General features: G+C 58.6%; 1 protein-coding gene across 3 annotated transcripts; it reads right to left on the bottom strand.

Moving 5' to 3' along the window:
* Window positions 1-531: 531 nt before the first annotated feature.
* SRF (serum response factor) lies at window positions 532-9,955 on the bottom strand. Of its 3 annotated transcripts, none has more exons than XM_085218714.1 (8): window positions 9,348-9,955; window positions 8,899-9,165; window positions 6,191-6,452; window positions 5,723-5,902; window positions 4,434-4,553; window positions 3,336-3,543; window positions 2,870-2,946; window positions 532-2,601 (listed from the first exon to the last, which is right to left on the bottom strand). In XM_085218714.1, the coding sequence occupies exons 1-8, from the start codon at window positions 9,804-9,806 to the stop codon at window positions 2,510-2,512; spliced, it is 1,665 nt and encodes a 554-aa protein (XP_085074840.1). In that variant the 5' UTR covers window positions 9,807-9,955; the 3' UTR covers window positions 532-2,509. The 3 variants fall into 3 exon arrangements, with proteins under 3 accessions (XP_085074840.1, XP_085074838.1, XP_085074839.1); XM_085218712.1 differs by having other exon boundaries at window positions 3,336-3,527; window positions 9,348-9,954; XM_085218713.1 differs by lacking the exon at window positions 5,723-5,902 and having other exon boundaries at window positions 3,336-3,527; window positions 9,348-9,951.
* Window positions 9,956-12,608: the final 2,653 nt, after the last annotated feature.

Below are 12,608 nucleotides of genomic sequence, written 5' to 3'. Positions count from 1 at the left end.
AATCACCTCCCTGCCCTACCTGACATTAAATTGAAGGCTAAACTGCTGAGAATTTGCTTTCTTATTTGATCCTGAAGCAACTATGTGGATGTGCCCAATCTCATTCCTACCCCTGGTACTCATGAAACTAAAGAGGCAATTTGCCTTTATGAGTCCCTTCATCTCCTGTAGAGATAACTAAAGAATATTTGCACTGATAAAGGGAAAATGTTCCTAACTGCCACAAAATGCCATGAAGACTGGCAGCACATGCACAACCACCCCTATTTCTATTCCCAGCAGCTGACATTCCATGCACGTGCTACACCTGCAACATCACTGTGCTTATTGGCACACGCATGAGGTGCTGCTAATGCTCTGCCATGGAAACACAGCTGTTGCACTAAGAGCTGGGACACTGCTGTCCCTGCACCACTGATGGTCACCACATGCCCTTCTTCCTTTGGTTTCTGCCCCGTCTCATCCCTATCCATTGGCACTGTTTTTTTCCCTAAAGTTTCTCCACCTGCAAAGCACAGACAAGACGCCAGCTCTGTGCACAAAATGATAACATTTATTGAAAGAGTAATTTTTTTTTTTTCATACAAAAGAAAGCTCTGTACATAGTACTGTGATTACTTCCACATCCTTCCAGAAACACAACCCTGGAAACTGGAGGGGAAAAAAAATCCCACACACACCTATGCACACACACACACCCGCACACATGCACGCACGCACACACACAACCCTCAAACCAGTAAAATGAATTAAAAATGTCACCACACAATAAATGCCATTTCGTCCCTGATACACAAGTGTTCTTACAAGTCTGCACTTAAATAAAAGACACCATTAGCGTTTAACCAGCGGTTGCCTTTGGGGAGGCAGGGAGGAGATGCCCAGCAGCAGCACTGCCATCACAGCCCCGCAGGGCCAGCACGAGCAAAGCAGAGCAAAGCACGGCCCTGATGACAGCCTTGGGTCAAGGTTAATGCACACCTCAAGCTCTCTGCACAGGTCATGGAAGGAATTCATCCACATCTGTGCACTAAAAAACAGCACAAGCTGAGGCTGCGGAGGGGGAAACTCCAGCCCAGACCCTCAGATAGGAGTTCAGGAGATGCCACCTGCACTACGGGCAGGGAGAGCAGAGATTGGCTGCTGCCAGCCCTTCATCCCCCAGGGAGGGCTGGGGACAGCCCAGCAGACAGCACAGTTAAACGCTAATGCGGAGGGAACATGTCCAAGGTTACAATACAAACTCAAAAGCAAGGCCCCTTCCTGCTTCCACGCCTACCCACCCCTCTCCCATCCCCCCGGTACAAACCCCATGAAAACTGTACAGGAGCCAAACTTTTATTCCTTAAAGTATTACATAAATACTGAGTTTAACACTTAGAAAAATAAAGTCATTTTCTTTTTTTTTTTTTTTCTCTTTTTTTTTTTTCTCTTTTTTCCCCCCCAAGGCTTCTTTTGTCTTTAACTTAAAAAAAGAAGTTACAGTAGCTGCTCCTTTCCCTAAGGATGCAGCAGCTCCTTGCTCGCTCGCTCTCCCTGCAGGGCCAGGGAGCAGCTCCCATGCAGGACCAAGCACACTCCAGTCCTTCTCCCACGGCCCTGCTGAGGCTCCTCCAGCCCCGGTGCTCCCAGGAGGAGCATGCTGCCCACCAGCAGCTCAGTGCCCCACGGACTCTTCCCTTTGGCACTGGAGTTGCTTCTCCACCTTGCATCAGAAAATTTAGAAAGCGGTGGCTGGAGCTGCAGCAGAGGGATGCGGAAGAGATCCAGTCACGTCCCCCCTTGGGCATACGGAGTCCACAAGCAGCACGAGGCCAAGATGGGAGCACAGGACTGGGCTGGCAGCAAAGCCCCCCCCTCCCCCAGGGCCTTGCTGAACTGCTGGGCACCCACTGAGTGCTGCAGCTGCCAACCCACCAGGCAGCCCAGCAAGGAGGCACTGAGGGCAGAGGCCTTGCTGTAGTGCACGTGAGGAGGCTGGGGCCATACACCAGGCCCAACCAGAGATACACGTCCAAGTAAGCTGCTTGCTCCCTGCAGAGGCCAGGGAGAGCTGCCGCAGCCAGGACCCATCCCCCCCACAAAGGCACATTGCTGAGGCCTGTGCAGCTCTGCAGGACAGCTCCAGGCCCCAGCCCCACACAAACACCCACAGATGGGGTGAGCACCCCTAAGGGTCCAGGGCCTCCAGCTGGGAAAGGCCCCCAGGATTTATGTACAGCACGGAGCACACCCTCCCCTCAAGAGACAAGCTTCTTTGGCTGGCGAGAGACGAGCATCCCATCGGCCCCCAGCCCTGCACGGCCTCAGCACAGCTTCTCCCCAGGCGGGTCCTGCAGCCCCTTGCATGCTGTGTGTGTGGGTGGGTGCGTGTGTGTGTGCATGTGTGGATGAAGGAAACGTGAAAAGGCAACAATAAATAACTGGTGCAGTCTGTACGAGAGAGTTGCTGCCAGCCCCAGCATGACAAGCCGGGGACGGCACAAGGCCAGCGGCAGAGGCCTCTCAGTCACTCTTGGCGTTGTGTGAGGTGTCCAAGTTGACCACCTGCAGCTCCGTCAGGCTGCTGCCGCTGCTGCTCTGCTGCCCAATGACAGCCATCTAGAGAGAGAAGGGAGGAGCTGAGGGACAGCATGCCCTTAATTCTGCTTCCACCAGCAAGCCAGCATCCCTCACCCAAGGAGGGCAAGAGCTCCTTGCCCATGTGTAGGTGGCACAAACAGCTCCCCCAGCTCTCCAAGACCTGAGGACTGGTCCTACTCGAGTGCCCAGGCCCAAAAAGGATGTCAGGCAGAGCAGAACCAGCACCGCCCCAGAGGAAAAGCAGGGACAGCCCCCACCACATCTGCAAGCACCGCTCTGCACCTACCTGGTGAAGCTGGACAGCTGAGACTGGGATCTGAACGGTGCCTGATGGGGCTGTCAGGAACACCTGGGGGACGCCACCTGCCACAGAGGGAATGACACAAATGACATCATTTTCCAGACGCTGGGAGCCCAGCATAAACCTTCAATCCACATCCTGCACGCGTGCCTTCATACTGTTTTGGCCCCTCATGCACCTACGCACCCCTCTCCAGTCTTCCTGCCACCCCCACCTGCCACTGGCTGCCCCATTTCCATGCTCCCCACACCAGCAACTCTCACCCTCTCCCCCAGCAAATAGCTCAAGGAATCCTTTACACAGGAGAGGAGCTAGTTCTAAAAAGCACAGACCCTTACCGGGTCTTTTCGACAGATACGATGGCTTAGAAGAAAACCCTGCGGAATCAATACGTAGCAAAAAAAAACATGCAAAAATGAAAGCCCCCAGAGCAGCACCAACCCAAACTTACCCTGATCCTGGACCTGGCTGTGGGACACCTGCATTGCTGAGGGTGCCTGCGAGAAAGCATTGAGGACTGCAAGTCCACCATCCGCAAGGCCAGAGGTGGGTGCGTACATCACCGCGTGCGGGCTGGGGTACATCATGTGGCCACCCACGGTGGTTGGCACAGACGACGTCATGATGGTCGCTGGGAGGGTCACTGGCAGCAGAACAAACTACACGTGAGCCACACTGCAGGAACCTGCCACGCTTGCACACCTGCTCAGCCACACTCCCTCAGCCCCCACACATGCTAGCAGCAGACGTGTGGAGGTACCCACATTGTTCTCCCAAGAAACCCAGGGAACAAGCAAGAGAGTTTTGATCAGTGAGAACTGAGGGCAAGGCAGTCTTATAGCCAAGAATCCCAAGACTGAACTCAAACCATGCTACAGGTTTCCTGATGAAGCTAATTAAGCTGTTGGACTGGGTTCAATCTGCATCCAGGCACTTTTTTTTTTTGTAGAAAAAAAGGCGTCCTCTGTACATACAAAGTCTCAAGAACATGCAAACCAATGCCTTGTGCAAGGGGCAAAGTTGGACCAATAAGAAACCATCTGAGAACTAGGGAGACCCTAGCAACATGCTCCCAGCTCCATGTTGCAGGATAAGGATGAGAGGTGACAACCTGAAGTTGCATCAGGGTAGGTTCAGGTTGTGTCTTAGTAAACATTTCTTCTCTGAAAGAGCAGTGAGGCAGTGGCACAGCTGCACAGGGAGTGATGTGGTCAACATCCCTGGAGGTGTCCCAGAGCCGTGGAGTTGTGGCACTAAGGGACTTGGTTGGTTGGCATGGTGGGGATGGCTTGATGGTTGGACTTGGAGACCTTAAGGATCTCTTCCATCCTTAATGATTCTATGAAAGAGCTGAGTACCTCAGCACAGCAGCACCTACCTAGAAGCAGCACAGCACAGGAGCTGGTAATAGGGATAAATAGATCTGGGGAACTGTCAAAGTGGTTGGGATAGCTGGACTGAATGATGCTGGGCCAGGAGCAGGAGCGAGTCAGCATCAACAGTGGTTAGGAAGAAAGAGAGAACACAGTTATCATAAAGTCCCTGTTACCTGTTCCACTGGGAGAGGTCTGAGTAAGGTCAGTGCTGCTGTCACTGGAGGGAGACGTTTGCTGCGGTGCCTGGTGCACCTGGATCGCCTGGACAGGGACTTGCTGAGCCATGGTGCCACCTGGGGAGAGAAGGGAGCCTTCAGTCTGTCAGCCTTCATCCTTCTCTGGCCATGCACAGCTCCACACACGGCCCATCACAGGGCTGGCACACAAGGACCAAGGAAGGGTCAGCTGGCCTACAGGGCTCTGGAGGGAAAAGAAAATGCCACAGCAGCTTCTGTCCAGCATCTAGGTATAGTTCAGGGATGTCAGTGGCCCTCATTACCATTCCTGGCTCCACAAGGACGCAGCACAGAAGATGCTGGGAGGAGAGGGCCCCCGCACAGTCCATTGCTCAAGCAGCCCCACAAAGCCAGGCTCACAGCATTAAGCAGAACAGCAAGAGCTCACCTTCCAGCAGGGTCTTCACCCTCTGGAGCCCAGCATCATTCTCTGCAGGGCACTCAGGAACAGCCACCCCAAAGATACTGCAGTGCCTTGCACAGGAACAAGAGCACAGCTGCCCCAACACACAGCCCAGAGCTGCACACAGCCTCTGGGGCAGCCTGCTCACCACATGGCTCTCAGCATGGCTATACAGACACTGAGCAGGACACGAAGCTCCCCCTCAGGCTCGTGTTTTGCCTCCAGAGGGAACAGCAAGTGATGCCAAACAGAAACCCCAGGTTGGGCATCTCCCCACACACTGCACCAGAAGCCACAGGTTGGGTATCTCCCTACACAATGCACCAGAAACACACAGAATCACTGATTATTCTCTTAGCTCCTCCAGACCAGAAGGGAAATCTGGTCCCCTTGCGTGGGCCCACAGGAGCTGTAAGAGGCCATCAGACTTAGCAGCATGGAAACAAGCAAGCACAACACAAGAATACTGTCTCGCCCTCAGTGCTGGTACCAAGGAGACGGTACCCCAGCCCTAGCACAGCACTCAGAGAGCCCTCCAGCTGGTACAATAAGAGATTCCTGCCAAGGACAATGCCCACACAGCAACACCTCTGCCTCTTTCATCACCAATCTTCTGCACTGTGCCTCAGCAGCCAACTACAGATCTAAGTGTGACAGCACTCAAAACCACATCCACAGGGCATCTTAGCACCACAGTCTCCCTCCTTCCATCACTCCCCCCAGCTCCCAGCTGGGGTCAGCTCCCTGAGCAAGGACAAGACCCCTGCAGGAGCCTCCGTTCGCCCCCCAGTCTAAAATGAACGGAGCAGAAGCAAGTGCTGACCTGTCAGCGACACGATCTGCCCTCCAGCTCTGGCAGGGAAGTGGAAGACCGTGCGCTGTGCCTGATGCAGCTGTCCAGCTGTACCCGCGACCGCCTGGCCCTGCTGGCTGGAAAGAGCCAGCGGGTGCGGCTGTAAATGAGGGAGAGGAATGGCAGGGGTGCCCAGAGACAGGGAAGCACCTGCCAAAAGGAGGGAGAAAAAAAGGCTTCATCACCATCAGCTCTTTTTGCTCCCTCCAGGCTTCTCAGTGCTGCCCTGGGGTACCCCTGCTCAGCTCCCTGCTACCACATCCTTCCCAGCAGCAGGGCCCTAAAGGAACTGTCACCGCTCGAGCAAAGCGTCCCAGCCATAATCATCCTAAAGCAGCAACCATTGCCTCCACCTGCAGCCAGGTCTCCCATTCTCAACATGTTTCGAGTGCAGAGACAGACAGATGGACACGGCGTTCAGCACTGAGTAGCACTGACCTGACATGAGGGTGAAGCCGGTGGGTATCTGCATGAGGCCCCCGGATGTCACTGCACTGGCTCCAGTAGTCTTCAGCACTGTCCCGTTGGCACTGGTGACGGCACTGGGGCTGATGCTGGCAGACACTGGCGCCAGGTAATTCGTGATGGGGAACGAGGGGCCGCTGCTGACCTGCATGGAGGACGAGGTGGTAGGCGCCGTCTGGATGGTGGACGTTGTCCCGGGCAGGTTGGTGACAGTGAAGGTCGGTTTCAGCACATCCTGGGGAATGAGAAAAGGTGACAACTCAGGCTCTGCGGGCTGTACCCCCGTGCTGCCAAGGAAGGGTTAAGACGGGCACGCTTGCAGCCCTCCCGCAGCACGGCGGGCCCAGCGCTCCCACGTGCTGCGCCTTGTTCCCGGCTTGTCAGGCTGCCAGCAGCCAGGAATTCACAGCTCTGCGAACAGCTAAAAAAGGGAAGGCAGCCCATTTTAGACAGGGGGGAGCCAATCCCGGGCACTCGGCCCTGCCCCAGGGCCCATCGAGGGAGGAGAGCAGAGCCCCTCTGCCTTGGCACTGCGGTCCCCCACATCCAAATTAGAAGAGGCACGTGATCACGGCGCGGCGCCCAGCGCAGGCACTTTCCATTAGCTCAGCCACAGCCCCCCGCAACATGGGAGCCACAGGCACACTCCCACCTGGACCATGAAGCCCACTTGGCTGTGTGAGCCACAGCCGAGTGGGCTCACTTCCAGCTGGAACAGCCCAGCTCCCTCATCCCCAAGCACAGCTCTGCACGCCCCAGGGCCTGTAACATCTCCACACTACATCCTCTGGGGCATGGGAAAGGCAGCCTGAGAGATGCATACAGAGCACCCCAGGACTCCCTTAGAACTTGAGGGCAAACCATGCTACAAACAAAAAAGCAAAGGGGCTCTAACCACACACACACACCACAACTCTGTCCTCCCCAGCCTGCCATCTCCGACATGCTACTCCTAGGTTGCAATGACAGCACAGAGAACTGGGACAATCTTCAGGGTTGGACACCCGCTCCTCCCACCTGCCTGGGATGCTCCTGAGCCTCTGGGCACCCTGACCCATCCCAGCACCCCACTGAGCTCAGTCTGCATGCAGGAGCCAAGCCATGAGCCACACTCAGCACTCCCACAGGTTTGGGATAGCCCTTTAGGTTCTGGCCCAGGTGCTACGCAGGAGGGATCGCATTCTGCACTCCAGTACCTGCTCTGCACTCCAGGTGGGGCAAAAAGCCCCCTTCCTCCACCCGAAGCTCCTATTCCAACTCTGATCTCCCTCCAAACAGGGCACTGGGTCCTTTGGTGGATGGCCCAGATCAGCACACAACAGCTCTGCTGGGAGGCTGGAGCTATCCCAAATGCACAGCATCCCCCTGTCCCTGCTGCCATCCCAGCTGCGCTCCAGGGCAGGCTCTGTGTCTTGGCACAGCAGCAGGACCTTGCAGCTGCTGCTGGCTGCATGGCTCCTCACGCTGCTGTTGCAGCCAAACACCAGCAGGTCCTGTCCGTACAGGGAGCAGCTCTCAGAGCATCAGCAGGGCTGTGCCTGGAGCCTAAGCCAAAGAGCACCAAGCTGGGCTGGCACCAGAGAGAAGCAGGTTCAGATCTCTGCAAAGTGACCACGCCACAAGAGCACGTTTCCTTTGGGGCCACCTGGCAGCATTTCCAGCGGAAACCTTAAAGGACGCTGTGTGAACAAGCCCTGCACCAGGGACAAGTCAGTGGCACGCGCAGCCCTTCCTGCCCCACGCCTGCTGGGAAGGGCTGGCAGAGCTCCCATCAGGCACCCAAGGGAGTCACGCCAGCCTGGGGCAGCTGGGTTCCCATGAGTAGGAAGCCTTCCAGGGCCCAGCCTTGGTTCAGGGGCACCAGCCCACACCACCTTATCCCTTCACAGTTCCGCTGGGATCCCTAGCAAATATTTTGCCCTCAACGGTATTTATGGGGCTGAGCAGCATACTTAGAGGGAGAGCAGGAATCCCTTCCCCAAGTACCCAGCAGCACCACAACCAGAGGTGATGTGGGATGCAAACACACACGAGGATCCCCAAGGCACCAAGCTAGGTTTGTGCTTAGCCTTTGGGGTTACACTAACAGCATAGGGTTCTCAAGCACCCTCACTGGGTTCTGTTGCCCTGTGGAGGCTACCCAGTGTGTAAGGCTGGCATACATACACAGGGCAAAGCTAGCTGGAAGAGCAGAATGTTGCTGTTCATCCCGCTGGAACGGGTACAGCAGAGCTCACAGCACCCAAGTGGACCCAGGGAACCGCAGCACAGCCCTGGGTCCGTGCACATCTCAGAGCATCTGTGTGCCCAACCACTGGAGCCCCTCGAGGAGCTGCATCAGGGCACACCGAGCTGCCCTGCCCCGGGGCTTCCCAGCAGTGGGCCGCCAGGCAGAGAGCAGGAACACTCGGTCCGGCCAAGTGTTTCCATTCCCCATGTCCTCCCTGCCCCCTTCCAAAACAGCACCAAAGCAAGAGACAGCTGCAGCTTATAAGGAATGTGAGGGGCCCTGCCAGGGACTCTGGCGAGGGAAACCAGGCCTTATAAGGCCATGGAGGCAGAATCAAATTTTTATCAATGAGTGCGAGCGCATGGAGACGCCCGGGGAGAGATAACGGCGCCCAGAGGCGGCCGGGGGCCGAGCGGCACGGGAGGGAGCCCAGCCCCCAGCGGGGCCTCACCTTGGTCTCCCCGCTGCTGTCCGACTCGGACACCTGGTAGGTGAGGTCGGTCTCCTCGAAGCCCGTGGCGCTCATGCGCTGGTCGGTGGTGGGGTCGGAGCGCGGCGGCGAGTCGGGGGAGTTGAGGCACGTCTGGATGAGCGCCTTGCCCGTCTCGCTGGTGATCATGGGCTGCAGCTTGCGGGTGGCGAAGGTGTACACATGGCCCGTCTCGCTGGCCACCAGCAGCAGCACCTGGGTGCCCGTCAGCGTCGACAGCTCGTAGGCCTGCGGGGCGGCACGGGGCGTCACGGCCGCGCGGGGACCCCTCCGCGGGGGATGCTGCGGCGGGCGGGCGGGCGCTCCCTCCTCCCCGCGCCCCGCTCCGCTCCCCCCCCCGGCCCCGCGCTTCCCCGCATCCGCCCCCCGCCCCGCGCTTCCGGGCCGCTCCCGGTGCCCCGGGGCCGCACCTTCTTCATGATGCCGGTCTTCCTCTTGCTGAAGGTGGTGTAGCGCCGCAGCTTGTTGTCGATGAACTCCATCTTGATCTTCACCCGGCCCCGCGTCTTCTTGCCGGGCTTGGCGCCGCTCACCGCCCCGCCGCCCCCTCCGCCGCTCCCGAACGCCGCCGTGGCCGCCGCCGCTCCTCCCGCCGCGGGCACCGCCACCGCCGCCGCTGCGGCCGCCGCCGCCGCCTCGGCCAGGCCGCGCTTGAGGCCGCGCCGCTCTCCGCCCAGCTCCTCCTCCTCCGCCGACTCCGAGTCGCCCTCGCTGCCGCTGTACAGCGCCTCCCGCTCCAGCCGGGCCCCGGGCGGCCCCGCCGCCGCCCCGCCGCCGCCGTTCGCCCCGCGCGGCACCGGCGAGCGGCCCAGCCCCGCGCCGCGGGCCAGCGCGGCGGCGGCGCCGTTCCCGGCCTGGCTCGGCAACATCGCGGCGGGTCGCGTCGGGCCGGGCCGGGTCAGGCCGGCCCCGCCATGGCCCCGCTCCGCGCTCACGGCCCCGCTCCGCCGCCCCCGCCGCGCCGCGCCGCCCCCATATAAAGCGATACAATGTTGCCTTTTATGGAGAAGCCGCTCCTTATATGGGGCGAGCCGGCGCCCCGTCGGGAGGCGCCGGGCTATTGGCCGCCGGCAGCCCGGCACCGCCGCCCATTGGCTGCGGCCCGGCGGCCGATTTGCATACGTTCCGACCGCTTTCGCGTCACCCGCGGATTGAAACATGCACGGAGCTCTTAAAGGGGCCGCGCGCCGCATGGACGGGGCGGGCTGCGCGGGGTGGGAGGGGAATGCGCCTCGCATCGCCCCCCGCGCCCGCCTTCCCTGCCCCCGTACCGAGGAGCTTCTGTCCTCGGAGGGACCGCAGAGCGAGGCCAAGCCTCCAACTACACGCTTTGCAGAGCGCTTCCCTTCCTCCACTCAGAGTCAGGGAGAGCCATTAAGGCACAGGGAGGTTCTAGGCCACACGAGCATACAGACAGAGTGCCAAAACATCGTGCCTGTAGGACAGTATACAGCCACCTCTGCCACCCCGGGAGGAGGGATGGGAGCTAGCTGCCTCCATGCAGGACATCCAGCTGAATACCCAGTCAGCTGCAGGAGCTCATCTAGTCCATAACCAGCCCAGCCACAGTGCTGCCCGCAGGCCTTGTGGCACAGGGGTCTCTACACTCACCCCCAGCCCTCACAGCCGCCTGCCCCTCTCTGGGTACAGCCTCCTCCAGAGCAATGTGGCAGCCGAAACAAACACCCCCCCTTGGCTTCTCCCCAGCCGTGCTCCTCCAGTGAGCACACATGCCATTTATAGCTCCCACAGGGCGCTGGGGCTCACATGCTTCCCATCACATGCCCTGGCTGCCCTGCCCTAGGACCCAGCGCTGCCCACACCTGGTGCAGGTGGCCCACGAAGGGCTGCTCCTCTGTACCATATGCGGTAGACAGATTCCCTGCCCAGCACAGGTGTGCAGACACCACACTCACCAGGGCTGGGGTTCCCTTCACACCACTCTTCAGGCCCGGAGCTCTTGAGCTGATGGGTGAGCCCCTCAGAGGCCTCAGGCCTGGTCTTGAGAATGTGCTCAGAGACATCTGTGCTGTAAGTGGGTTGGGGTGGCAGTAACAGCTCCCTCCTAGGCCTCTCTAAATGGGAATGACAGACACAAATCAGGCAAAGCCCTCATCAGCAGTCCCACAGTACCTGACAAGAGCAGGGTAAGCCGGGTGCTGGGCACAGTCCTCCTACAGCTGCTTGCGTACCCACTAGGAGATAGGCTCACAGCCAGGCTGGATAAGAGAGCTACAACACGTGCTGGCAGCTGGGCTAAAACAGCAGCACCTACACAGTAGACTAAAGGAAGCCTAGCAGCCTTGGTTTGAGCTTAAGTGCAGCTCCCAAGCCACTCCCCTGGGTGGGAAGTCCCAGGTGAGGCTGCTTTGAGCAATTTGGCCCCACTGATTCCCCACAGGGCCTTAACACACCCACGCAAGCACCACGGGGCAGTAGAAAGCCCAGTGAGTGGTGGGGTGGGCCTGTGCCCCATGGCGCTGCCCATGGATCTCTGGGCGTGCAGGAGCTGAGGGCGGCTGGGGAACATTACAGCAATAACAGCTCTCAAGGGCATGTGGAGACACAGGGCCCGGAGATTCTTATGCTGCAGGCAGATGGCAGCTGGGACAACGTGTGCCTGCTGGTTGCACCTCGTTCTGTGCTATACATGTTTGGGGTTGGGGCTGCTAGTGACCCTTGCATGACCAGCCATGCTTCTCTCCAGCACTGGGTATAGCAGTCTGTCTTCCTTTCTCAAGGCTCTACGTTCCTTCCACTTGGGTTTGGGCAATGAGACCCCATCTCTGTCAGCTGTCCAAGTCCTCCCCTCCAGCAGGGGCTGGAGTGGGATGCTTTAACAGCCCGCTCCCCTGTGCTGTATTTAGCTAGGGCCCTATTTGTTCAGCCCGCTGTTTCCAATTAATTTGGCCAACATCTGCCTTGTCCCCGAGGATACAGAGCTTTTTCATGACATCACTCCCAAAAATACACAGCCCCAGCCCCCAATCTTTCTGCACCCTCTGGGTCTGGAGTTTGTCCTAGCTCTGGTGCCTTCCCATACACATGTGGTGGGCAGGCACGGGAGCCCTCGCAATGTATCGGGGTGAGGCTGAGCACCCTATCCTGACACTGCTTCCCATAGCTCCAACACAGGGCAGCAAGGCAGGATGCACACCAAAGGAGTGCTCACAGGGTCTGACATACAGGCTCTGCTACGATCCACCAGAGAGGGCTCCAAGGGGGAAGCGAGGGCACATCCTGAGCCCTCCAGCCACAGCGACTCCTGCTGATGCGCTGTGCCAGGCATTTGGAGGAGCTGTGGAGGCAGCAAGGGGTCAGGGTGCTGACTGCCAGATTCCCTCAGCTGGCTGCAGCCACATCTCAGCTCCCCATGGGCTTTGGCCTGTAGCGGGATGCAAAAGGTCAGGTTGATGGTTAGACGTGATGATTGTGAAGGTCTTTTACAACCTACGTGATTCTAGCAAATTTCCAGAAGTGAACCCTTCTCATGCTCCTCATGAGCCTTCCCCCAGTCACAACAGGGGATCCCAGACACTGCTGCTCCATTGATGGTCAAAGCATAGCTAACTTGAAGCAGGTTGCTCAGGGCCCATCCATTCCAGGGCTGAGCATCTCTGGTGTTGGAGAGCTCACAGCTTCTCTGGGACTGTCCCAAGCCCTCAATGCCA

The sequence above is a fragment of the Meleagris gallopavo genome, chromosome 2 (assembly GCF_905368555.1).
Source record: "Meleagris gallopavo chromosome 2, MGAL_WU_HG_1.1, whole genome shotgun sequence".
NCBI classification, from domain to species: Eukaryota; Metazoa; Chordata; class Aves; order Galliformes; family Phasianidae; genus Meleagris; species Meleagris gallopavo.
The sequence above is the reverse complement of the archived record's forward strand: the minus strand, read 5'-3'. Positions and strand labels throughout refer to the sequence as shown.